The sequence below is a fragment of the Apaloderma vittatum genome, unplaced genomic scaffold, assembly GCF_000703405.1.
Source record: "Apaloderma vittatum isolate BGI_N311 unplaced genomic scaffold, ASM70340v1 scaffold34131, whole genome shotgun sequence".
In the NCBI taxonomy this organism is placed as follows: Eukaryota; Metazoa; Chordata; class Aves; order Trogoniformes; family Trogonidae; genus Apaloderma; species Apaloderma vittatum.
In genome coordinates, this window is record NW_009697969.1 from 19,118 (window position 1) to 45,325 (window position 26,208).

General features: G+C 45.1%; 1 protein-coding gene across 1 annotated transcript; it reads right to left on the reverse strand.

Annotated features, from left to right (window-relative positions):
- Positions 1-1,160: 1,160 nt before the first annotated feature.
- SLC13A3 (solute carrier family 13 (sodium-dependent dicarboxylate transporter), member 3) lies at positions 1,161-16,945 on the reverse strand. Its single transcript, XM_009877832.1, is given in 13 exon segments — positions 1,161-1,355; positions 1,979-2,116; positions 2,428-2,589; positions 2,946-3,058; positions 4,275-4,372; positions 5,363-5,467; positions 7,046-7,141; positions 9,389-9,514; positions 10,353-10,538; positions 11,275-11,341; positions 16,166-16,329; positions 16,686-16,854; positions 16,857-16,945. Coding segments are annotated over 13 exon segments (1,659 nt in total). The 5' UTR covers positions 16,906-16,945; the 3' UTR covers positions 1,161-1,169.
- Positions 16,946-26,208: the final 9,263 nt, after the last annotated feature.

Here is a 26,208-nt window from a genome sequence, read left to right on the forward strand (position 1 = left end):
CAGCACTGGAGCAGGGTGGATGAGATGGATCCCTAACCCAGCCCAGCCCGCCTTGCCAGCTCCACCAGTTTATGTTGTCAGAGAAATCCGTCCCAGCACAGGGACCCAGTCACCCACCTTCCCTGAACCAAGAATCAGATCCTTTATCATTCAATCTGTCTATTTCAATGACTGATCTTTTAAATTAGTTACTTTAGATTCGTACATAAAATAAAAAAGATAAAATGGTGATTAAAATCACAGCCAACTTGCAATGCTTTCATTGAAAGTACCCAAGCAATCTGATTTAAAAAGCCGTTAAGAATCAAAGCCTATTTTTCAGAAACATCAATAATATTCCAACGCAACTTGTCCACTGACCTGTGACTCAGTGGGTCACTCATGAGTGAGTCAATCTCATAAACCTAAGACTGGCCACTTCCACCAACAGTGAAACACCACCGATGCACAAAGGTCAGACATTAATTTAATCTCAACTCTCCATCTGTGTGCTCAATGTAAAGAACCAGACAGCAATCACTGTCCCAGGTTTTACATGTTTGGAAACAAACTGTTGCGTTCCTGTTTCCAAAGCTTCGAGTAGAATGCTCTGAGTACTACCAACACATCTCCTGAATCATCCCTCCACACACAAACCTGAAGAGCTTTTATCCTCCATATGAGAATTACTCATGAGATGGTAATGAGACCCCATCCTTCACATCCTGCTAGAAGCCCCCCGCCATGCTGCCTTCCCCCTGGCCAGATTCCGATGCACTCACTCACATTGGGTTGCACATAAATAATTCAGTTGCCTCCACCCTGTTTCCAGGGCTACTCTCCAAACCGAGGTAGGGTATCAGAAGCCAGAGCAGCAAAGCTCACTAGCTTTCACGGGGGGGAAAAAGCATCTAGCTAGAGATGCTCAATGCTTGCAGGGTTGTCCAGTTAACAACCACCTACGACAGATGGACTCTGGGAGAGTGACTGGTACCTGTGGAAGGTGGGGAAAGATCTTCCAAGAAAATAACAAATGGATGTTTTGACACTGACCACTATTTCTAAAAATAAAATTAACCAGAGGGTCCCACAGAGTGTGAGCAGCCACGTGCTTTTCCTCCTGTGCATACTCTGATGATTCCAGTGCCCAAGTCCTAAGTGAGTGAGCCCTTCCCCGGGGGTGGCTTTGTTCATATTTTATTTAGCGCGCTTAAAGTGACATTTTCTACAGCTGTCGAGATTGAGGTGGTGTTTTCTGCATGGATGTTGGCCCATGCAGGGAAGGTTCCCAGCTGGAAGATGCTCTTGGCCCAGGTGTTCATAGCCAAGCTAAGAAGCAGAACTCCCATAAGATTCATGAGCAATCCAGTTCTTGCCTACGAAAGAAATACAAAGACAACTGTTGAGTTTAGACTGGACAACTACAGCATGTGAAGCATGAAGCTTTTTGAGTAAACACTATAAAAATGGAAGGCTTAATTGTCGTTAATATTAGTAACATCTTAAGTGGGCTTTCTTAAGCCACAAAGGCCATTCTGCAGATGCTTACCAAGCTTTGATCCATCAAAAACATTAACATCTGTTCAGCGTAAGGAATGTGAGCAGGAACTGAGACTGAGCCTAGTTTTACTCAGAAGCTTTATTTCACTGAGCTGGGGAACTTTTCCTGCATCCAGAAACCTACGAAAATTAAGCTGCTGACACTAGCAGGAACAGGAGCAGAGCTGGGAGATGCGGAGCATATTCACGATCATCTTTTGGATGATCCATTTTGGATGATCATCATTTGGAGCCTCAATGGCTCCAAATTTCACAGGGCCAAATTTCATACAGCTTCCTTCCATACCCCTGTGCCTTCAAACACTCCTGAGAACAGTATCAGACTTCTGTCTTCTCACTTTACTACATAGTGAACTAGTAACAACACGGAAAATTCCTTTTTAAAATATTCCACTCAAGCTGACTGGTTTGGGCATTTTCCATGTCTTAAAGAACTTACCATATCCTTGACCATCAAGTGCCCAGAAGAAAATGCAATTGAGTTAGGAGGTGTTGAGACTGGCAGCATGAATGCATAGGAGCATCCTATAGTTCCTGGTATCATTAAATAGAGGGGATTTACTTTCAGACGAATGGCCTTGAAAAACAGAAAGGAACAAAAATTGCACCCTCGGGATCTGAAGTCATAGACAGGTGTATCAAAGAATGCAAACAGCTATCACACCATGCAGAGCCCTCTCCCACACTCCATAAATAATCATGTATTTCACCAATGGTGCCTGAGGGTTATTATCCTTCAGCGTCCGTATTACACCACAGGCAATTGCCTTGTTGCTCCCAAGAATTTCAAGGTGCCTGAAGCCTGGGAGCAGGAGAACCACATGGTACTTGTCCCGGCACAGACACGGGAGCAGAGGAGCAGCTGGTCTTGCCACAGGACTACCTTACCAGCTCTGCCAACACAGGCAGAAAGATGATAATAGTGGCCGTGTTGCTGGCAAACTCTGTGAATAAGGCGATGACAATGGTGATGAGGATGACAGCTACAGGGGGTGGTACACCCTCCAAGGGATGCAGACGGCCTCCAATCCAGACAGATAAACCAGATTCCTGCAGAATGGGAGAGCAAACAAGCTGGAGAGAGGAGCTCCTGTGCCCCTGCAGGTGAACTGACCCTAGAACTGCAAATTATATATGGCCTTCACTGACCTACACAAGCTCCTATATGTGGTGCCCTCGGGGTACTTAACAGGGAACAGTCTGAAAGGAGCTGCAAGATCTCTTAATCTCCTTACTTATCTGCTGCACACTGTCATCACTTGGAGTTGAGAAACGTGTCCTTTGAGTGCTGCGACCCCGCAGACGCAGATTTCCCGGAGCCAAATGAGAACCCCAAGTGACACCCTGATAAAATCCAACTCCGTTGGGCAGGATGATGGCAACGCGGCACCTACGGTTAGCCTCACCTCACAGCCCTTTGCCATGGCAAAGCCTCCTCCAAGCAGCAGGATGATGTTCCATGGCACTGTCTCTTGGGCCTTCCTCCAAGTCAGCAAGGGCTGTGTCTCAGTGTTTGGTGCTAGATGAAGAGAAAAACCCGTGTCAAACACCCACCCAAAGAGAGGCACGTCAGGCATCATCTGACAGAATGAGATCACGAGCCTGACATCAGTGCTGAAGCTCACTAACCACGAGCTGCTGATGGTTACAATACACATATGGAGCTTCTTAAGCTAGGCAATCAAATATCATTTAACTTGCTATCATATTTTTTAAAAAGAAAGAAAAAAAAGAGAAATTGTAACACTTGGAAGTTTTCTTTGAGGCTTTCTTGAGGGAACAATTAATATCAGGTTAATTTTCTCCTTGTAACAGAGATAAACATTATCCTCAACAAATGGGAGCCCGTGGAAGGAGGAAATATTCTACCATTTGAATTATTAAGATGCTACTAATTTTCCACTTGTCATTCAAACAACCAGTGAGTTTTAGAGCAAATTGCTCATCTCCCCTAATGTCCATCTCTTAATACATGATGAAGTGAGCTCTGTTATATGGAAAGATGCACTAACAGGACTGTAATTTTGTGTTGAACCACGGTACCCATATTTTATCAAGAGGAGGCCTGATTAAATATTTTCCTGCATATGGACAACACAACAAATGTGCATGGCTCAGAGAATCCAGTATTTTGTTCCCATAGACCCCAGGCGGTACCACAAAGGCCCTTCCTTAGACCATCTCTTATTTCAAGTGGCTTATGAATTAAAATTTGTATCTCATTGCTACTCAAGATCCAAGATCTCATTGCTACTCAAGATTCTAAGGGCTTGGATCCAAGCCCTCAGAAGAGTCTTGGTACCAAAACCTCTTGCAAAGTTTAGTGTTTATAAGTTTAAATTCTAAGTCATTCTAGGAGCTAAAGAAGGACCCTTATTTCTGAGTAGGGCCAACTGACTCAGCTCAGAGCTTAGAGGTGCATGCTCTCCCCTGAGGGACAGGAGGTGTTTGGGACTCAGCAACCAAATATCTGTTTCACGATCAGGTCTGCTACAGTAAATCAACATTGATTTCAAACTGCTTCAACCCATCGTGGCATCACCTCCGACGGCTACACGAGCAACTGAGTCACTCTGCAATCCTCAGGCAAGGCAGTGACTGCTAAACCTCTTCTGGCACTTCAGAGAAAATGCCTCTGTCTGACCAAATTGCACCTTAAATCCCCGCAGCCCCGGTGGGGGGCAGGTCCAAGGGTGGATGGTCTTGGCTCTTGCCCAGAGGGGTCTCCTACTCACCTTTCAAGTCAAACCACCACCTTAAGGAAGGTTTTTGTGAAGGGAAGAAGAACAGTATAATCACAATGGTGATTCCCGTAACCGCATCCGAGATAAACCTGTCCGAAAGTAGCAGAAACACTTGTAAGAAGCACCAAGTCTGTAGAACTACAAAGTTTAGGAGAAAAGTGATTTAGCAAAGAAGATTACAAGTTCCCATCAGGTTTGAACAATGCTCGTCATTCACAGTTCTTTTCTTTTTAATTCCCTGTCGATCTACATTTCTACAATGGGCTGTGAACCCCCTGGAAAAGCTGCCTTATGAACTAAGATCTAATCCCCACTGCATCAACACTCTGGCTGTTCTAACTGCGGCGTTGTGTACGGTCCATGAGGGGTTGTGAGGATAAGTTTCCTCAGCTCTTTGCAGGGAGGAAGCGAGGCAGAGCCAAGACCATCTTATTTGTATGAGCTCTTTGCAAAATGCTCAGACTCTAAGGTGAAAGGCAGGCTCCATCCTGTAAAGAGCTTAGGTATGCATTTGATTGTAAGGAGCTATTAACCAATGAGAAAAAAGATCATAACTACTTTGTTGTATTAAGGAATGATTCATTAAGCTTGGGTTTTATTTAAAAAAAAACCAAACAATCAAATAAAGAAAAAATACTACGCAAGTCTCTTCTGTTAAGAAATAACACCACCCTCTCTGAACTTTGCATTCCCCAGCTGCTACATCCATTCATCTTTTCAGGGTATGGATATCACAGGGCAGACGAACTTGCCAAACTGACAGGATAGCACTCAGGGTCAGCTCCTGCCGCCTCAGTGGATTGCACAAAGAATTCAGCATTTCACTGTAAATGTTATAAACAGCTTTGTCAACATTAAAAGCTCTAGAAATGGCCTCAGATAAACACATGCCAACTTCACACCAGGCTTCATGTACCTCCTCTGGGAGATAGAAATAATAAAGCTGGCTCTGCTACTTGAAGCTCAATTTAATTTACTCCAGGAAACCTGAGTAATAGCACTAAGCAATACAATCAGAAACTCAGAAATCTCAATGCTGTTGAAAAAAATTTGGCAGTGGTATGAAAATAACATCTTACCCTGGTGCAAACAGGCTTGCCCAACCTGGAATGAATTTGGGATCCCTTGAGAAAAGCATGATTGCAAACATGCAGAAGAAGAACAAAATTGCCTGTTCTGCAAACCTAAAAAATGTAAAGAAATGCAGTTAAAATGCTGATGTGCTAAAGGGGTGGATCCAAGCTAGGACAAGCGCTGAACTCAGGCTGCAGCAGCTTGGGTCAGAAGTTAGGCTGGTTTTCTAAGAATAACTACAGTGAAACGTTGGAATAGATTGCAGATCTGTTTGCCAATATTGACACCTGCCAGCAATTATCTCTTATTGGAATACATTAAAGAGAGATGAATTTCAAATCATAGATGAGAGAGCAGGAACAAACTTCAAGACCAAAACCTAAACATTATCCCTTAGACACATGACAAACAGTCAGGTAAATGGCAATCACTCACTATGTATCCAGTGGGGTCAAGATTTAACCGAGAAAATGACTCAAAACACTGCTTAAAATCTCTCCGAGCACAAGGAAGGACATTTAATCCATTGGGAAGAGGCCACTTGCACTGATTTTAAGTTATGGGGTTGCTAATCAAATTGGTAGAGCATGGCTTAATGGACTTTCTCACTCCTAGATCTCAAAGTGGGACTTTGATTCTTTCAGAGACATTTTGCAGGCTGCCCGATAATGTACTGAATGGAACAAATAAACCAATTTCTTTCATCTCCAGCACAGGCACAGACAATTGTCTTTGAAGAACCACTCTATTTTCCACACAACAGCAATAATTACCATGTCGAAAGCATGACACAAACATCACTGAATCTTTACAGCATCACCTATTTTGCAAGTGGGGAAACACAAACCATTTAAGGTTAAGACCTACAGCTTCAAAAACCTTCACTAGTCCTAGTTGCCCAGAATATGGGTGGCTGGTTGGACATACCTACAGTTTGATTCCTAGAGATATTAAACTTTTCCTTTTTTTTAGCATTTCTCATAACTCTAAAACACAGATTATTTTTTCTGCTGGTTCCTTTCTCCAAAATATGATCCCCATCACTGCAATTTGCACCAAGCTTTTTCCAGGAGATGACCTTTGAGGAACTACAATAAGAAACTAAAAGTCTCTTGTTCTTTCTTCACCAGCCTAATACAGTTGAAGGAGTTATTCAGAAAAAAAAAAAAAGTGTATTTCATGACACAGATCTGACCACTCCATATACTTTCTTTGAACAGCTGTTAAGATTTATTAAGTATATCCACAATCCACACAGTTCCATCTACGGATATCATCTACCATATGATTCACCAGCCTTCTCAGCAAACGCTTGCTACTTTGCAGAACAGGTATGCACAGCCCTTCAAAATTCAGCCTGTGCTGGTCAGTACATAACCACCCACGACTGGTTTTGTCCCTGGAGCAGAAAAATTTTAAACTGTAATTAAGCAATACAGCATGATATATTCTATAATACGAACTTTGTTCTTCAGAAGATTTCAGTACAAGCTGCTAGTTGCAACTATTCACATTAGCGAAAGTGAAGAGGCTGAAGCATGTAAAAAACAAACTTCATCACACTAGGGGGAAATACATTTTGTTTTCCTCTAAAAAAAACTGATTAGCCCAGTCCTCCACTCTCAAGGCAGGACATTTCCAAACTCACTTGATTTCTTTTTCATTTCAGACCCAACTTTATGACTCACTTTGTAGGACCCAGTTTCTGATAGTCCTCCTTTATGACTTCTCTGGCACGGGCTTCTGCATCCGCTCTTATATTTGACTTTTTTGTTCTCCAGCCCCTGCCAAGAAACACAGTTACATTTTTACATGTCTCTAACATAACTGACACATAGTAAATGCTGCATCCTCTACTGCTGCATATGCACGACTTGGTGCCCTTCTCCAGAGCCTGCTCTGGAAGCTCCAAAGAGCTGCATATCTCTGGCAGCTCAGTTTGCACTCTCTTCAGACTATGAGACTAAAAATTAAGGTCTCTGGTGCAGATAAAGGCAATAAGGCCCTATTTTACATATAATTTCCCTATGTATTCATACAAAGGAGACCCTGAAGAGGTTGGGAAGTTTCCTCTTGTTTATATTCTGAACTGTTTCTTCCAGCATGGGCTGTGATTGCCAAAAGAAAGTCCCAGCACTTCAGGATTTCCTCATTTCTAGCAGTTACCTACTTGGGCAGAACAACTAGGAAGAGGGTTACATGAAAAATTAATCTGTCCCCTCACTTCACAAGTCACTTGCAATTTCCTGGGTGATCCCAGGATGCTGCTGAGGATCAACAAAATATGTGAGGAATTTCTAACTGGCCGGGAATGTTAATGTGCTCCTGGCTAAGCCTCTTAAGTCTGACCATGCTGACCACATGCATGGTTTGATCCTTTGTAGTACGTGCATATAAATGATATATTCATATCTTAAACTGCATCTCCCATCACATCGCATGATGCTGAACCTGGTTTCTAACCCTGCCTGTGATCTTGATTAAACCTACAAACCCAACTTTCTGCATCAGATGCATCCATGAAGCCCCATGGTGCCTGTGCTTCCTTTCTGCATTCACTGTTTCAAAGGGATATCGTGGCCGGATCTTCTGGATGGATGAATGGTTGATCATTCAGAAGTTCCTGAACTTTAAATAGCTATACCTGGCTCCTCAGCTGCTTATTTTTGAGGGGTGTTATAAGCACCAGCTCCAGCTCAGCTAGCCCATACCTAAGCCTTTTAATGTCTTCTGGATTCCAGCAAAGCCAACCTGCTATTGGAGCCACGTCCACCTGTCCATTCTGCATGGCAGATGCCAAGGACTTGCTCACACAGGAAGTCCAGGCACAATCCCTGAGCTGTTACAGTCAAAGCTGTCCAAGTCCTGCAGACACTCGGTTGTACTTGTCTGGCTTTGCAATGTCTCTTCTGAGGCACCTCGCCACTGGGGAATACTGGTATCTGTGCTGGCCCAGCTATCCCAATAAAGCTGGGCGTTGTGCTGATAGGGATGAGCCAAACAAAACAAGAAGCATCACGTTCTTCGTGCACAAGAGCAATTCTGCATTTCGGCACGGGCTTTGGCCAGCACAGCCACCTCTTCCCTCACCATATCGTCCGTGGCTGTGCCCCAGCCCTCGCTGTGGGATGTGGGAACTCGGGCTCCGCATCGCACAGGAGGATGCAGGGCGGGTCTCAGCATCCTACCGCAGCACACAGAGCCTGCCATGAAGGACCAGTGTCGGGCATATGCTGGACTGAAATTTTCCCATTGATTTTTTCCCTGTCTCTGAGACAATGTAAATATTTGGACACCTGTTCTTTGCATGTTTAACTCAAAATAACAATTACGGACTTTTCTAAGTATGAGAAATTCTGTATAGTCCCTGGAGGAAGCAGGACTGTGAGTCTGTTCCTATCCCATATGAGAGCGTACAGCAGGAGGGAGGGCTCCAGCAGAACCAGCATGGCAAGGCTGCAACCACTTTAAGCAGTGTACACCAGGGGCTGCACATGTCCAGCACAGCTTTACCGGAAAAACATGTTATTCTCAGTTACAGATTAACACGTTGTTGTAAAATTAAGCCCTGTTGTGAAGTAATCTGTTCCAAACCCAAGTTTCTGCCCCAAGAACAAATCCAGTCTTTTTTTTTTTATGTTCCAGGAGATTTTTTGGCACTAATTCCAAGGAATCAAGATTTCATGCTGGTCTTCAAAGTCTGATTCTGCTAAAATCCTAAAAAAATCCTAAACCTCTAAAAACTGTATGTTTAATTGAATTAATATACAATACATACTCTGTACAAGTGTGTATTACAATGAGATAAAGTATATGTAATTAAGAGATATCTTTAAAACCTTCCTGTTGCATATCACTTCCTTAAAAATATATGACTTTAGAGCATCCTGAAGTTAGTTATGAAATGTCACACTGTCCAGGAGATGATCCTGGGTGGTATCAGCAGATTTAGTATGAGAATCATGATGAACATGAATTTCACAATGCTGGTATAACCAGACTACGTATAGGCACAGTGAATACAAACATACCTCAGGTTAATCCCGCCATACAGGATGGAGATCCATAGCCATCCCAGGAGAAGAAACATCAGCATTAAAGGAAATGCAAACATAAACCAAGAACCAAAGTTCACCACATCGCATTCTGGAAAATAACTAAGCAAAGAGGAAAAATCACATTAATGAAAGAAGGGAAAACAACCCTCCAACGTAAGGTTAGGCAAACTTCTGAAATCAGCAGCAAAACATCCCATAAACTCACTAGTGTGCATTTAAAAAATTTCTCTGTGTGCATTAGCAGTCAGTTGGGCACTGGGAGATTTGGGGAGCGCTGTGTTGGGACAACCCCTCTGGCCACCCTGGTACTCACAGCTTGCCCAGCCCAGCCCTGCAAGCCTCCACCAGGAAATCTAAACACCCCTCTGCAGACAGGCTGATGGTCTCGTGCAATGATGCTCCTGGACACTCAGGATTAAACCCTGCTACGATTTGTGCTGGAGAGTCTGAACATGAACCTCACAGGGTTGCTGTACAGAAGAGCTTGAACATACCGCTTGGAGAGGCCAGCAAAGAAACACCTGCGGGCACTTGGCAAGGCACAGATCTCTGTTCCGATGCACACAGGAGGCATCTTTTATGACTAAGAAAAAAGGCCAGAAGTAGCAGGTTCCTTATATTCCTCTCTACCATACAGGGGTAGATACAATTGCTCACCAAACACTACATGGCCTGTCTCATCAAAACAGTTACCAGCTCGATTGTAAGCACATGGTCCAGGCACACACGCACTGGTTTGGCTGAGAGCCTGGCTGGGTACACTGGAAACCTCTTTGATTATGGCTAAGGCTCTCTGCTTTCATCTGCTCGCAGCTTCCCTGAACGTTCTGGAAGGGCATGAATTTTCCAAACCAGTTCTCAGCACAGAAGGCAATTTCCTACAAAGATGTCTCTGTTTTCCAGGATTTACAGGGCTCTCCAGGATGGCCTCCCATACCTCTTCAGCTGTCCCAGAAGGATGAGGTTTGGTGCAGTTCCTGTCAGGGTTGCTGTACCTCCAATGCTGGCTGCATATGGGATTGAGATGAGGAAACCTTTCCATATATTTGTTTTGTATTCCTCCTCCTTCTTTAGGTCTGAGATAGCATCATTGGCAATCTCCTTCTCCTCCGTCAGATCTTTGCTTTAAAATAGTCCAAAAGAGAATCCGGTGAAAGCCCTGGTTTAAATACAGCGCAACTACTTCAGAGCCTTGATAGAAGGAAAACTCCCAGTTTTTAGAAATCCAAGCTAACCCTGTCTTCAAGGACACCTAAGGAGGTGAGTGCAGCAGACAGGTCTGCTCGGTGAACTGCCACGTGGGACCGGCAGCCTTACAGAGGGCAGAGCACCCTCGGCACCCGTCCGTAGGAGCTGAGGGTGCATGTGCCTTGCCCAGCCCCTCGGTAACTAGTAACATTTAGCATAAAATCCACAGGACTGCTAAAAGGAAAATTAAAAAAAAAATAAAATAAAAAATTTGATAGCACTGAGAGGAAAGAATCATCTGTTCCTGAAAGGATGCTTCCTTCCCATCATTGTTATCAAAGCAGGACCACCACCAGTGTGCAACTCCTGGTGGGTTTTACATCACCAGCTTCACATATTTTATATTCCTGTGAAAAACAAGGCACAATTCCCCAACCAGAGACACCTCTGGCCACCATTTCAGAGAGGCTGGGAAATCTCTGCAATGATTTGGACAGACAGAGGGATTCTGGACACACGGAGGAGGGTTTCTACCACGAGGCTGCTAGTGATTGGGAAGTTTGGTATAATCAAAACATTTCAATGATTGAATTTCAAATTCCTACAAGTTGGTCTAGCTCAGGGGACAGTTCTCTCTCAACTCTCTAATACAAACTTTATAGTTAACTTACTCCTCAGTACTTGCCAGAAACTGCATCTCAGTTGGTACAGTGTAAAGTTTATTCTGCTGTAAAGATGCTGAAAAAGAAAGATGAGGACTTTAAAACAGTTCAATGCATCTAGAAAACTCTCCTTGAACCAAACAGGAATGGAGGAAACAACTGCCATTTACAGACGAGGGGCTGTGTCAACAAAGGGTGAGCTCATGCCATGGGGACAGGAGCGTCCCACAGGGATGAACAAGCCCGTCTCCTCCTGCCACCACACCGGTCCCTCCGCAGCACCCAGCTTCTCCTCCAACACCCAGAGGTGCTCGGTCCTTTTACTATCTCTGCTGCTGGTTGGGCTCTGGGATATTCTAACGTGACCAGGAGTGCCAGAATGTCCCTTACAGAGTAATGGGTTGGAGGGCAGAAAGGGCAACTGTAGCTCATTCTTAGGAAGAAAAACTGTTGGGCCTGATGTATGTGTGAGGCACCTTCTCCAAGGCATGGCAGGAGCACTTCCTGCCATGGAGCTCCATTCCCAAGGGACAGAATTTTACCTGCTGCAGACACCTAGTGCAATGTCACCACAAAGCTATAATTCCCTGTTTTAAGACAAGAGTGAGATATATTTGGGATTAGGCTTTATACCAGCTCCTCTGAAATCCACTCAGACAGCAAAGACCATTCCCAAGCCCATCATCCCCTCCATAAATGACAGACCCTGAGCAACTGGTAGGCTGAGCAACTGGTCCCCAATGCAACTTTAAGGCCGCATCAGGGGGACTCTGTCGCATACCCAGTTCCCAGGGACACTCCCGCATATTCTGCATGGGCTCTACCTCGCTGTCCCTTATCACCAACCACAGGGAACAGAAGCAGGACTCGGGAGCACTTGAGGAAAGGGTGTATTTTGACCATAACATCCAACGTTTTCAGTAGCAAACAGGGAGGCGCACACCACTCTGCTACACATATAAATACAGGAGAATTGCAATATCAAAAGACAAAACTGGAACACAATCACTCTTTTTTACCAGATCTCACGCTGAGCCTTGTGGTGTTTGTAGTCCTGGATCATGGCTTGATCTCCTGAGGTTGGGAGTAGATGTGTGCTATTAAATTCCATGTTCCATATTTCTCCTCAGGTCTGGAGCATTTGTGAGTTTTATCCCTCCTAAGCCCAAGTGACCCATCCCCCCCACCGCTGCCTCTGCTGCCTTTCCTTAGGCTCTTAGCATTTTTTTTGATCCAGAGTCCTGAGTCCCCACACCTCCTGGCGCTCTGCAGACCATTGCATGCAAAACCAAATTCCCACCACTGCCACCCCAAATTTCCTTGCACCCTTCCTCAGCCCAAACCATGATCTTCTTATACCCATATATGCACCGGAGTCCAAAAGCAAGGCAGGGAGAGGGGCCAGTGGTCAAAGTCTCTGGACTCGCTTACATGTGTGCTGAAGACACCGAGCTTGTTCCAGCTCAGAGAACCAAGGAGTTTTACAAAGTCATGTTTTACACATCGCTAATTTACAGAATTGGAGTTAATTGGCTTGGACACACACATGCTGAGCTTTCATCCCAACAATGCCACCATGGAGGGGTGTAATTAGAAGAATAAACATTAAGCCATGGTTGACTGTTGATCCCCCAAAGCATCTAGTCCAAGGCTTCTTACGTCCCATTCAAGCCTAGAGCTGGCTCTGCAAAGACACATATTTCATTCTACCACTTAACATTTTCCACTTTTTTTCCCCTGCTAAGCCCAAACTCCTCTCCCATCTTGCCAGGTCCATCTCTGAGTTCCCTCTCAAGAAAAATTTGCAAAAGGCAACCTTGCAAAGGAAAGCCAGGAGTTGCTGCAGAGCAAACTTTACCTATGATATTTATAAAAAGGAGTTGAAAATTGTTACAGGATCCTAAGGCAGAAGAGGTCAAAGAGGTAGGACCTGGCCATACAAAGCTCTCACGGAGCAATATGAGAAAGATTCAGTGACCATTTCACCCAAGTAGCTCGTATACCTTAGAGGCAGAAAGGCTTGTACTAGGTAAATTGGCCTTTAATGGCATTTTTATTGTTTCTAAAAAGTTGGCAAGGACGGAGAAGGAGTATTTTCACTCACCAAGGGGTGCAGGCAGCAGCACAGGGCCATACCCTGCCAGAACAGGCTGGGCTTAAGCAGTGAAACCAAGCAGAGGTGTCCAAAAATGCACATTTCCCACCCACCCCTTTAGAGACATCATTTCTAGGTCTGCGACCCAACAAAACACCTCGAGGACCGACTGCAGTTGATCTTGAATTTGCAAATGATATTCTCTATGTAGGAAAAAAAAGGACGGAAGTATTTTCTCGTGATTTTTACCTAGAAATAATGAAGCTGCTCAGAGAAATGAAATATTATCAATGATGGGTTAGTGGGCAGAGAGCAGGAAAGATGGCCAAGCTCACTAGCGCAGCACTCTCCAGTCACACACCTATTGCTGGAGACATCAAACAATTGCAGAGAATCTACAACTCATCTCCAAAAGTTGGGAAAATTGAAAAAAGCCTGTTGGTGCTCAGTTTACAGCCCTGCTTCAGGGATCATCCAACTGTCACCAAAATTCATCTAACTGCACTCTTGCATCAGTAGCCAACAGTGTGAAAACGAACAAAACACTACACCAAATTTTAGCCATCAAGCTGCCCACACAGCTGAGCATGGCTACAAGTCAATGCAACCTTGAAGTTCTTCATCAGCAAAAAAGTGTGACCAACTGATCAGAGACATCACTATAATTCTGGCACTGTGTGTGTAAGCAAAGCCCCTCAAAAAGCTGTTTTCATACACTCAATGAGACTTCTTCAGAAAATCAAATCCTTTTACATGTTACATATTCCTTAACATATTTAAAGGTTTTTCTTAGCCACCCAAATATTTTTTAGCCTCCTGGACACTCCTATAGTATATTCAAGCAGATTTACAAATCGAATTTATCATATGCCATTTTAAAAGTTTGCTTCCACATACAGTCCCCTTCACAAATAAAACTGCCTTTTTTGGAACACAGATTACCCTTCAGTTAGATCATTAAAAATTTAAATAAACTACAAAATCGGTATACCTTTTCCTCAAATGCACATTCCTTACATTTGTCGTGTTTCACCAGGATTGTGAAAAAAACAACTGCAACAGCCCCATCGTAGATGTGCAGCCAGTCCTGACTGCAGATGACACCCCACAGACAGAAAGCCCCTGCAGAAAGCTCACCGGCACGTCTCTGCTCCTAGGTGTAACATCAGCTTCGCTGCTTTTGACTGACTTCAGGTTTAGGGCTTTCTTCAAGGAACTCAGCTTTTCTCATCCATTCAGAAAGATTATAGAAAAGGATGAGTCTACCTTGGGACACTAAAGCTCAAATAAAAAGTCTACAAGAAAACCTGCATCTTGATGTTGTACGTTTTACAGATGACTCCTCCTTCATTTGTATTTATTACTTTTATAAGCCTCTGCCTCAAAAGAAAAATACATCATCACACCATCATATGATATTTGCAAAGCATCACTTTATTCATCCTTCTACTTGCACGCCTCACCTTTTGTCTTTTCTGGCTTCTCTCACTACTGTAAGCACTGGGAGCCAAGGACGTTAATTTTGTGCTTGCTGATGCCTAGGACAAATAGGGGGGTCTTGATTTTATGTGTTCCCAAACTCTTAATGTATTTACGGTCACAATTGCACAATCAAATCATTTCAGAGGATGGAGTCAAGATGGTTAGAACTAGACTGACGAAACACAATGCTTCTATAGAGTAAGAAATTATAGCAGGAAGGTCAGTGGGGTTGATTTTAATAGATGTGAATGGTCAAAAATTCATAAAGTAAATGTGATAAAACAACTCAGAATGCAAATATCTCATGATTACTAGACATTAATGATGAATGACTAATTATATCTTTATTAGAGTATGCACATGTTTGAGTCTTCTCTGGGGACATACTTTGCTGCCTTAGGACTCAGTGGGAATCAAAAAGCCATAACTCTTAAATAACAGGGGCAGAAGAATTACTAATTAATGCAAGAAAGAGATACCATTACTGCTTCAACTACCAGCAATAGCTGCAAAGGGGATTTCATTTCTGTTTTGCCGTTTCTCATCACTGTCTGCCTGAAGCCCAAACTCCCAGTAAACGACTTGTGAAGAGAAAGACCTTGTCTGACAGCACAGCCCTGACCCAGCCTGTCCACAACCTGCTCAGGAACACCACCGAGCAGTAGCACTGAGTTGGGAGATTACAAAGTGCTTTACAAAAAGGTGTTTAACCTGCTAGCCTTCCCCTTCATCCTCCCTTTCTCCTCCAGCTCAGGCTCCAGTTTCATGGGAGAAGCAAAATAGCAAAATACAGGAGAACCCACCTGTCCACAAGCACAGGGCAGCCCTGTGTGCTGCATGGAGGGGCCGTTATCCTCACCCTCACCTTGCTCTCACTGCCCAGCGGGTCCCTTGCCTGTCCCTGCAGCAACGCACAGTTTCATCGCACTCATCTGCCCACGTGAGTACCTACAGCCCCCGCTGGGTATCCCCACAGCAAGGCAACCCCACGGATCCCATCACCGCCACGCCCAGAGCTGGACTTTCACACGTGCCAGCAGGAGGCTTATAGAGCAGGTCAGCTGGATGTCACCGCTTCTTGTTTTTCCCGGCCAACTCATGAGCATTGCCTCCTGCCTGACATGAGGAAGGGGACGGATAAAAACGGAGTTTTATGCCAATGCTCCTCCATTGCGGTAATGAAATGTGCATTAAAATGGGACCAGCACCGAGATCCAGCTGCAGCTAAGAAACCCGGTACTTGTGAAGTCAATGAAATGGGGCATATTTGATGGCAGCAGGGTAGACCTTAGGTGGCTTATGCTACCGTCCTGTCTCAATTACCTTGGTTTTCTTCATTTTCCCTGTTCTTATCCTTAGATGTGTCTTTCTCCCCAAAGAGGCTTTTTAAAATTGCATTTGCAATTGGAAGCATCATAGCAGTGGAGGCAGTATTACTTAACCACATGGACAGGAAAGACGTTGTCAACATCATCCCTAAAATTAGTCTGAAAAAGAGAAAAAAATGAAAAGTTGAATTTCTTCAGTTTAGCAAGTTCTCTGACATATTATAGCTACAGGAAGAAAAGCTTGTGTGCAGGGATAACAAAACTAATAGTAAAAGTACTTCTGTGACTATGCTGTAACTGGATAAAGCACAAATATGGGGCTAAATCAAACGATTCTCCTCATGCTCCACTGGCATCTGAGCAAACAGGTGAATAAACTCAATAAGCTGAAATGATGGAGTGTGGACAGCCCCTGGGTGTTGGAGACACTTGCATGACAGCCCACCAGAGCAGAGCTGCTTCCCCAGCATCCGCAGCTCATGTCCCCCATGGAGATCCCCCTGTCCTATAGTCACCTGGCTGGCTGGACTCCCACCAACATGAGGACTCGGAGCGCGATCCTGCGGTGTAAATTCCACTCCTCAATGGCCGAGGCCATGATTAAACCACTGAGAAAGAGGAAATTGGTGTCTAAGAAATACTGCGGGCAAACTTTGTTAGATGGGAGGATCCCCAGGAAGGGAGCAGAGCTGTCACGGCCAAGGGAAGCGCCTCCGTGCACCAGTACAGGGCCATCAGCAGGATCACATAGAGACATCTTCCTTCCTGCAAAAGGAGGGGAGAGGAAAAGTAAAATGTGGCATTATGGAGACATCTTTTCACTTGGAGACACTTAGTCAAGCAAAATGCACCAATTACTCCTTCAGGGATACAGTATTTCTCCCATATAATTTCCATTAAGTGCAACACCTTCACCCCTACAGCATGTAAGGGTTCAGGACTTACACTGATCATCTGGGACCCAAATCGTCCTCGGCTGCCTGAGCTTCCCATGTGGTGCAGGGCGGCATCAACCAAGGAAGGGCTGGAGAGTAGAAATTGCCCCTCCGTGCGGTATTAGGGTGCTAATCCTCAGCGGGCATGGCTGCTGACAGCCTTAGGTGTCCCGATATCTGACCCTGCTCCATTTAACACGTTTGCGATTGCTCTCCAACTTTGCATCTCTATGGAAAAAACAGCACCGAGATAGATGTATTGGGGCCCTGCATTTGCAACAGGAGGCATGCAGAAAGGTTTCTTTTCTCAGATCAGAGTCTCCCAAGAGATCTGTGAGAAACCAGTCCACAGCAACTCACCCCAGTCCCTACGGAAATCAGTAAATCAAGCGCTCTGGTGCCACGCTGCTTCCTGAGGTCAGGGAGCTCACTCATGCCCAGCATCGCCCCAGCCGTGGCCAAGGCTGGCGGGAAACCAGTGCCCCCATGTCAATTCATTCATCCTCCCAGGAGGCACAAACTAGACCAAATCCCTTTGCCATGACAGCCCCAGCTGAAATAATGAGCGACGGGAAGAAGTCAGCAGAACGGCTCCAAGCCCAGGAGGAGAGAGCAAGGGAGAGCCCAGCGCGGAGCTGGGCTCAGTCACGGTGGGGCTCAACGGGGATATTGTCAGTGACCACGGGGCAAAGTGCCCATAGCGCTATAAATAACAGCCAAGAGTCATCTGGAAGGCACAGAGCTATTTATTTTACCACTCTTTTCCAGCTTGTTGAACAGGTTGAATTGTTACCCAAAGGCACCTCTGTCCCTTCACTTGGACTTTCCTCCCCGGCACCCAGGGTGGGCTCGATGGGGCTTTTGTGAAGATGACAGCTCTGCTCCCTGACGTGGCCGAGTTGGGAAATGCGTAGGATGGGAAGTGTGTGGAGCTGCATTTTTGGGGATAAAGTGATCTCAGCTGCAGCGCTGGAGTGTACAGCAAGGTCTGGCAAAGCCACCACTTAGCTGGCCACCTCCAGGCCTTCGCTTGTAGTCATCCCCAAGCTCCTAGAGCAGACACAAGCCCAGTAACACTCACAAACAAGATAAAAAATAACCACAGTTATTGGGGAAAAAAAGAGCAGAATCTTCCCTGACACCCAGCTGAGTGCATAAAAACGAGTGAATTGAAACCAGCATGGATTTATCGTTCAGTATCTCTGTAGTGAGTGCTTGAAAAGTGGCAAGAACGACAGAGTTTCTGATTTGCTTTTAGCACTCGGGCTTTGCATTTCACAGCCAGTTCTGCTAGTAAAGCTCCAGTGCTTCCGTGTACGTGGAAACACAGACACTGCAGGAGAGTGATTTGCTTTGATTTTCTTTAATACACTAATTACAGAGGAGCCATCATTTCATGTGAACTTCCCAAGATCTGCATTTAGAGACCACTTCCAGTCTTAACATTAGATTCCAGTAAAACAACATATGAGATAGTGTGAAGTAAACCCTTTACGTTCTTTACGTTTGCAGCCCAGCCCCAGCAGCTGCCATGAGCTCCCCACTGCCCTCATGTCAGCAGGACCAGAGCAAGAAACCTGTCAGTGCTAAACTTTGCAAAAATAAAAAACCCCAGGGTTTAAAATGTTTGCACACCAGGTTAGTGATTTCATTCCTGTGGCAAGTGATAACTTCTCTTTACTCGTGCTCTTTTTGTAAACCAATGAAATAATTTGTTCTCATTAAGCCCTTTTCCGTTTGATCTCTAAAGGCCATACAAATAATTTTTCTCTCCCACTGGCAAAATATTCTTCAGTTTTCTGCAAGGAAAGTTGCGTCAAAGTGACCTTCAAAACAAAGACACTTTGCCTCTTACAGGGGTAGAGCAACTGAAAATATTTAATGACACCTTGATATAAGAGCATATCAGGGAATGCTTTAATCAGTTTGACAAAATAGATGAAGTACAATTTAGAAAACCAATTCTAAGTACGGGATATTTATCCTCTGGCATACGGAAAATGTTCTGGAAAACACTGCAATGAAACACAGCATGAATCTAATAACTAATTTTCACCACCATATCAAAAGCCAAGAGGTAAAACCAAAACAAGGCAGAAAGAACTGCTATATTGAGGGTCTTTCCAAAACTTTGAAACTCCTATGGATCAACAGCAAACTACTTGAAAAAGAAAGCTGTAGTACTGTTCATACAATTTATTCTACTCCAAAAGAAGACAAATCGCACCTATACTAGACAAGTTTTAAACTGAAGCTAGGACCATCACTGAAAAACCAAAACAAGACCACTTCAGAATACCTCAGATTTGGAGCAGGCACTCGCCAGAATATAAAAACCCCAAACATAATAAATAAAACCATTAATAAAACTGAATCAAACTCTCTATAAAATTGAAAGTTATTGGCTTCAAGATATCTTGCAAATTTTAACTAATTCTCCCAGTGCCCAGAAGTTTGGTTAGTATGCGAACAAAGAATGCTAAGAAATGTCAGAAGCACAGTTTTTAAGGGAGATGGCTGTGGCTGCCCAGGGTCAGTCTGAGCTGTGCCTTCTGCTGTGTGGGCACCATCACCCCCACTGATTTTTATCCTTCGAACCCTCTGCTGTGTCACTCTCAGAGACTCGTTTGATTTCTCTTAACTCTCTGTTTTTTGGTGTTTTTTGTTTATTTTCAAAATAAGTCTATCAAAGTTCAGGGGGGAAAATGGTAGTGCATGCGAACTTTAAAATGGGTCTTGTGATTGGGTTAATTTTATAACCATTTAATGATTTCCAGGGAAGTGCTGGGTGGCCCCGAACTGCTCCTTCCTGTTGCTCAAGAGCCCTGGGAGCGACCTCTGCCCCTCCAGACACCGACCCCGTCTTCACTGCACTGAAAGCACCGGGGATTTTCCACGCTGGGGACCTGCTCCGCTACGGCAGAGGAAACCGAGCCATGGGGTAGTATCCCGTGGGGAGGAGAGCTGGAGAGAGCAGGAGGTGTCCTGGAAGGGCAGGTGAGGTGCCTCAGGGAAAGGAGGTGCTGTCAGGGAATGTGGGTCAGGTAAGGTGAACCAGCTCGCCCAGGAGTAGCACCAAGGCAAGGACACACACAAGCCACAAGTCCCCACCACCAACCTGAAAAGGGACATCAGGAGCTTCATTTCTTTTCCATCAGCCTTCACGTGTTACATGGCCATCACAGCCTCATCACTCCCACTTGGGCTCCTCCATCACCCTTCGACCCCAAGACCAGGCAAACAAGTGAGAGGTAATAGGGCTCTTCCAGGACTTTAATCCCAAGAGCAAGAAATGTTTTGGCTCAAACTGGAGCTTTCTAAGCCCTTTTATGCCACTATCATCACAGAGGCACATCCTACCTCCCATACTCAGAACTAAGTACAAAAAAGTACTGGTGGCTTTTAGCATCTCATTCACAAACTGTTTTCACGTCGCAGCTGTGACTGTGGTTCAGACCATCTCACTCACACTGTCTGCTCACCAATGGGATGGATATGTGAATCTGGTTTCTCCTAATCCACCTCCTGCAAACATTAGGTAATCTGGGCATACACCAAGGCCTGTTCACCAGCCTTCCCACCAGCTGGGTTTTTTTTTGCTCCCGCTGAGTATTTGCAGACTGGCTAAAAAGGGGCCAGGAACACAGGGGCACAAGCTGTAAGAGCTTCAGGGAAGATACTTTACTCTGGAGTTATGCTAAAAAAAGATGTAAAGCTTATTAAACACTTTCACTTACACTTCTTGAAGTATTTTGTAGTTGGTGGAAAACAAGAATAATTTTCTATATTTTACAAATGGGACAACTGAAGTGCAGAAAAGTGAGCAAATTGACCAAGATCATATAGGAAACTAATGAAAAAAATTAAATGGGCCTCTTAGAGAAAATCCTCCCTGGCTCAGAGGTCTGAGGCTCACACCTTCAGCCTGAGGCAGCAATAGATTCTACACCTTCAAACATTCACAGACTATGAAGCTAAAACAACACAGTGTGATGATTTGACACATTTTCAGTAATGGTGAAACCACCACAAGCTTAGTAAGCTGTTCCTATAATTAATTAACCTCACTGTTAAAATTATGTTCTGATAATCTGAATCTGCCAGCTTCAACCCTCTGCAGCTTCTTACATGCTTCTCCTTTATGCCTTAGCTTGGGCCACCCTTATCCAAATTCTGCTTAAAATGGATGCTCCTTCAAGGTAGCGATTAAGTAATCCTTCACCTTTTTACTCTTTGAAAGAATCAGGTTGAGCTCCCACAGCCTATCACCACATGGCTTGTTTTCCAGTCCTTAGCTCAATCTGAGACCTCTCCAATTTGCAAAAGCCTTTTCTGAGCTGTGGAAGCCAGTCTGGAAGGATGATCTGGTGAAAGCCACAACCTCAGCAAACAGCAGCCTGGTAGATCCTCACTGCTCTTGCCCAACTTTCACATATCCATACACACAAATACCGCACTAACCCTCTTGGCTGCAGGTAGCCAGTCTGCTAGCCATGTCCAGCTAACTACACATAGCCATCTCAAGCGCTTTTGTGGATGGAATCTACTACCCAAGAGGAACTCCAGATCAGTATGACCTGTGGCCAGGGGTCCCAGAGATCCCCATATACCCTGGGGCTTCTAGAAATGCCTCTAATAGCTCTCATAAAATTCTTGTATGGAAGTTGTCTGAATTTGTAGATTTTAAAGTAGCCAGGACTGGATGCAAGTGTTTTAATTTCCCTTTACTTACTGTCACAATAGAAATATTTCACCATCAGACAACTTAACGATAGGACTCTACTACAAGCACTTTGCTGGGTACAGAACAAAAATGCTTCACTGAATATGGCTTTTCTGTACTGTCCATCTAGCAACCAAATATCATGAGTCTGATTCCTTTCAGGTCACACACGCAAATCACAGCTCCTCACCCTCAACAACCTGACCAGGGATTCCTTCCTCAACTCTTTCACACCCTTTTTCATGTTTTCTACGGTTCTTAGCTTCCAATTAGTATCGACTCTTCTTAACTTCCCTTCTTCCCCCAAACATTGCTGCTTTTTGCTGCTTCTCTGCATCAGCTTGCTCTTCACCAGGCTTGCCCTCCCTCTAGACAGAACATCACATAGCGCATGGTGAAATGTAGTCACCCAACTTCCACTTATCACCCTTCTTTCCCCACTGAAGTTCTTCCTCTCATCTCTTTTACTTGACCAGTTTTGTGAAACTGGCCTTTCTAAATCACCAAGCACATACTTAGCAGACGTGGACTTTGTGCATGAAACGTATAATCAGGGTACAATCACTTATTTCGCCAGCCAGGCTGCTCTCTCCAGCCCACGATCCAGCACTACTCCACCTCCCAGGACACCCTGCTCCCAGCCCACCACCCCACTCGCCTACGCTGGCATCAGCTCCTTTCTCTACAACGCCTTCGTTCATGTTCCTTGCTTTTGAGGGCAAGCAATGCAATTTTTCTTCGGGAAATTCTTAAAGTCTCCTTGTTCTAAACAGGAGGACTCTACGTCCAAGTTAATTTTAAATTGCTCTATGGCCAGTGAGGAAGTCAAGTCTGTTTTCTGAAGGCATTGGGCCCTATTTGCCTGCTCAGAGCTCCTTTTAGCAGATTTGGCTGCCTCAGCTGTTACCAAGCCAAGAGGCTGTAGACATTGAGTTCATTAGAAGCTGTTGGAACAAGCTCTTTGCACAGCTCATTAAAAGTGCCCCCCATGCCCCTTCCAGCAGAACAGTTCCTCCAGCCCCTCCTGCCCTGCCCGAGCTCTTTGCAATCATTCACAGCCCTCCAAGCCAGGGGGTCGCAGGCACTTCCACTCACAGGACAAATATTCAGCCATTTCAGCAGCAACCAGAGCAGGAGGTGACACGCAGATCCTTGTGTCAAGAACTGGTTCCCGGGAAGCGGCTCCGCACCAATCCTCTCCTTCCGCTCCCTATGTGACGGACACAAGCCACTGTTCCTTGCACTTATGCAAGTCTCCTTCTCCACAGCTGCAACCTACCAAGGGCATCAAATCAAACCGAGGGCTATCGATGTGATGTCAGCATCAGGGCCGGCCCTGACACTGTTCCCCTGTGAAGGGACTCATACAGAGATCTGGAGAACAACCACTGCAGGGTGACAGCTCATGAGAGCCTTAATAGCAGCTTGCAGATATGAATGCTGGAGTTCATCAGCAACAAAAAGGGCCAGACCTGATGGGTGATTTTTCTCAGAGGATTTTGTCTCCAGGGAGATGTCACCGAGGTGCACGTTTCATGGGAAAACACACTGCACCCAGACCACAAGCTGTCACTCCGAAGTAGACACTAATCCAAGAGGCCACATCCTGTTTATGGTTCTGTTATATCAAATTTAGGTCATGACCGAGGGTCTTCAGATCCAAATGAAACACTGCCCTTGAAGCCAAAGCTCAGGTGCCTTTTTACGGTTCCAGTCCCTCAGAGGTAAAATTGCTGAGAATCCCAGTGGGGAGAAAGGAAATGGTGACATGATGTGAGAATAGATTTTAGCATCCTCTGCAAAGGAAAGTACTGCAGAGGCGCCTATAAGAAACTTTCGCATAAGAGACACCTCATTCTATTGAAGGCAGAGTCTCATTGCTCCTCATCTCCTACCAGTTTCTCTAACACCCTGCGAGGCAGCACACTGACTGTCCCATTAGGGCCATGGGCTTCTCCAGCCCACCCAACTCTCTCACGCTCCAGATGTACCACTACTTAGCATCAAGGTTGCTACAACGACTGCACCATACCCAGCAGCTCCTCCTGCCCCAGCCTGCTACCACGAGTGCCCTGCCTGGGACAGCTTCCTAGTAACACCACCAGCAGCCCAGTCATTCCTTCTGGGACGGAGCTTGTTGAGTGCCTGCAGCAGTTCTTGTGACCTGGCTGCCCAGGAGAGCATGAGGCTGGACTCTAGTCCCGTGTTAGGATAAACCATCCGACCCGAGCAGTGCAGCTGAGGGCATGCATTTTCCACCACATGCTAGGAAAACTTCCAAACTACAATCCCAGATCCCCCACGTGCCTGTTCCCCCCACACACTTGGGTGTTTTTACCTGCTCCCTTCCTCTCCCATAGCCCCTTGCAGGTTTGGAGGGAGGTCAAAGAAAGCTCCAGACGTCAGAACTTAATCCCTTGTTGATGCAACAGCAAGTTTCCTTTCTTGCTGAACAAGTGAGAGAATTTCATGTTGAAACTGCAGATGATTCACTGACCCCTGAATATGAACAGATACAATTTTGAAGGGTAGCTCACAGCTACAGGTTCACCTCCCTGCAACATTCTGGGAGAACTTGGTGAAGGCGCGGTCGGGCTTGCTTGAAACCTTGCCCTGGTTAACAGCCCCGCGGGCATCGGAATTTCAACAGACACCAGTGCAGGTACCGGCCAGTCTAAGTAAGCACTGCAATGCTTTCTGCATCCGCGGAACATGAACAGATCAAGCAGAGCAGTCAGCTCTGCCCCAGCTTCTCCTTCCCTGCCTGCAGCTGCCCCACTGCTGCTTCACCCTCTCAGTGCAAACACTTCCACTTTCCCATCACCAGTTTTTTCTTTATAAAAGAGCATTGACTGAACAGGACTGTGCATGAGGTCCTCCGTGGTCATGCCCAGGAGCGCACTAACAGCACGCTGTAGGAGTAGGGTGGCTGTGAACAGCACCAGCAGAGACTTTTTTTCTTCTGTACATGTGGACACGCAAATCCTTACACAGCCCACATAATACCATACAGTATACAGAGCATCTAGGTCGATGGTCTCCCTACAGCCCCAGGTTCACCTATCATTTATTCTCACAATTAACCACCGCACAGTTCAGGCACAAGCTTGTGCTGACTGTACAGTGCATCTCCACACCCCCTAACCGTATTTTACAAGTGCTAAAATCAAACAAGACATTATTAAATATAACTGAAGGCACTTATTCAGCTGCTGTAAATGAACATACAAATATAATTATCTACTTATGAATCTGCAAAGGAATTAAATACCCGTTGTGCAAAGCGCTTTCTGCTCTTTGCGGCAGACATTTAGTATATTCCTGTTAAGAACTCTCCCAATAATGCAAAACAAAAAAAAAGGGGAGAATAAATCCAAAGAATCTTCTTTTCCAACATATTATCATTAAATAAAGCAATGCTCATCCTATTTTTAATTTTTAAAACTTTTTTTAATTTAATTTTTTAAAATTTTTTAATTTGGGAGATTTATTTGGTATCTTGAACGTAAAGGTTTCACCTGACAAGCACTATAAAAGGCAGAAGTAAATGCCACCTTTGTGCCCTTACAGCATCTGAATCATTCTATAACCACTAGGTACAAACATCACTTATTTTCTGGCGTAAACAAAGTCATTCTCAAACGGATCTGAATCAGAACACAAGAGCGAAATCTCACTCATACTGAAGTCAACGGCACAAAATTTCCCAGTGACTTCACTGCCCCGTGGATTTCCACTCAAGGCTCAGACACCCTGGTGCATGAGAACTGTGTACATGGGACAGCCGCAGAACTCCTCCAGTCTCCAAAATTTTGCCACAGATTGCTTAATGTGCAGCCTAACACGCGTGCCCAAGCCAAAACCTTACCAGGTGACCAGTTTTTCCATGTCTACAGAACACCACAAATATCTTACTCGCAAAATCTTTTTAGACACAGCATCCAAGGTCCCCCCCAAGAATCCCCTGCAGTGGGGCGGGTGGCACCCCCGGCTCCTCTGCGTGTCCAACCCAGATACCAGCGTCCCCTTCCCCCTGCCCACCCTGCTGCCCCGTGCGATTCCCATGGCAAAGGGGCTAGGACAGTAACCCTTGGCAGCCTCCGAGCCCTGGGCATTCGCCTTCCACCCCAGCTCTACAAACACGTCACTGGGTGATGGTGGCTGTGGAACTGCTTTGCCTCAGGTTCCGCAGCTCCCCTTTGAGCGATATTAATACCAGCTAGATTTAGGCAGCCAGGCAGCAGCAAGAAGTACGAGTTAGTGCCGCTGAGTTCAGGCTGATTCTGGCAGACGGGTTCCTTACACCTCCCCATGTCTACATAAGCAACAGAAATATAGTTCAAGCTATCTATCTCCTCCCTAAAAATTAAGCTCACTCCA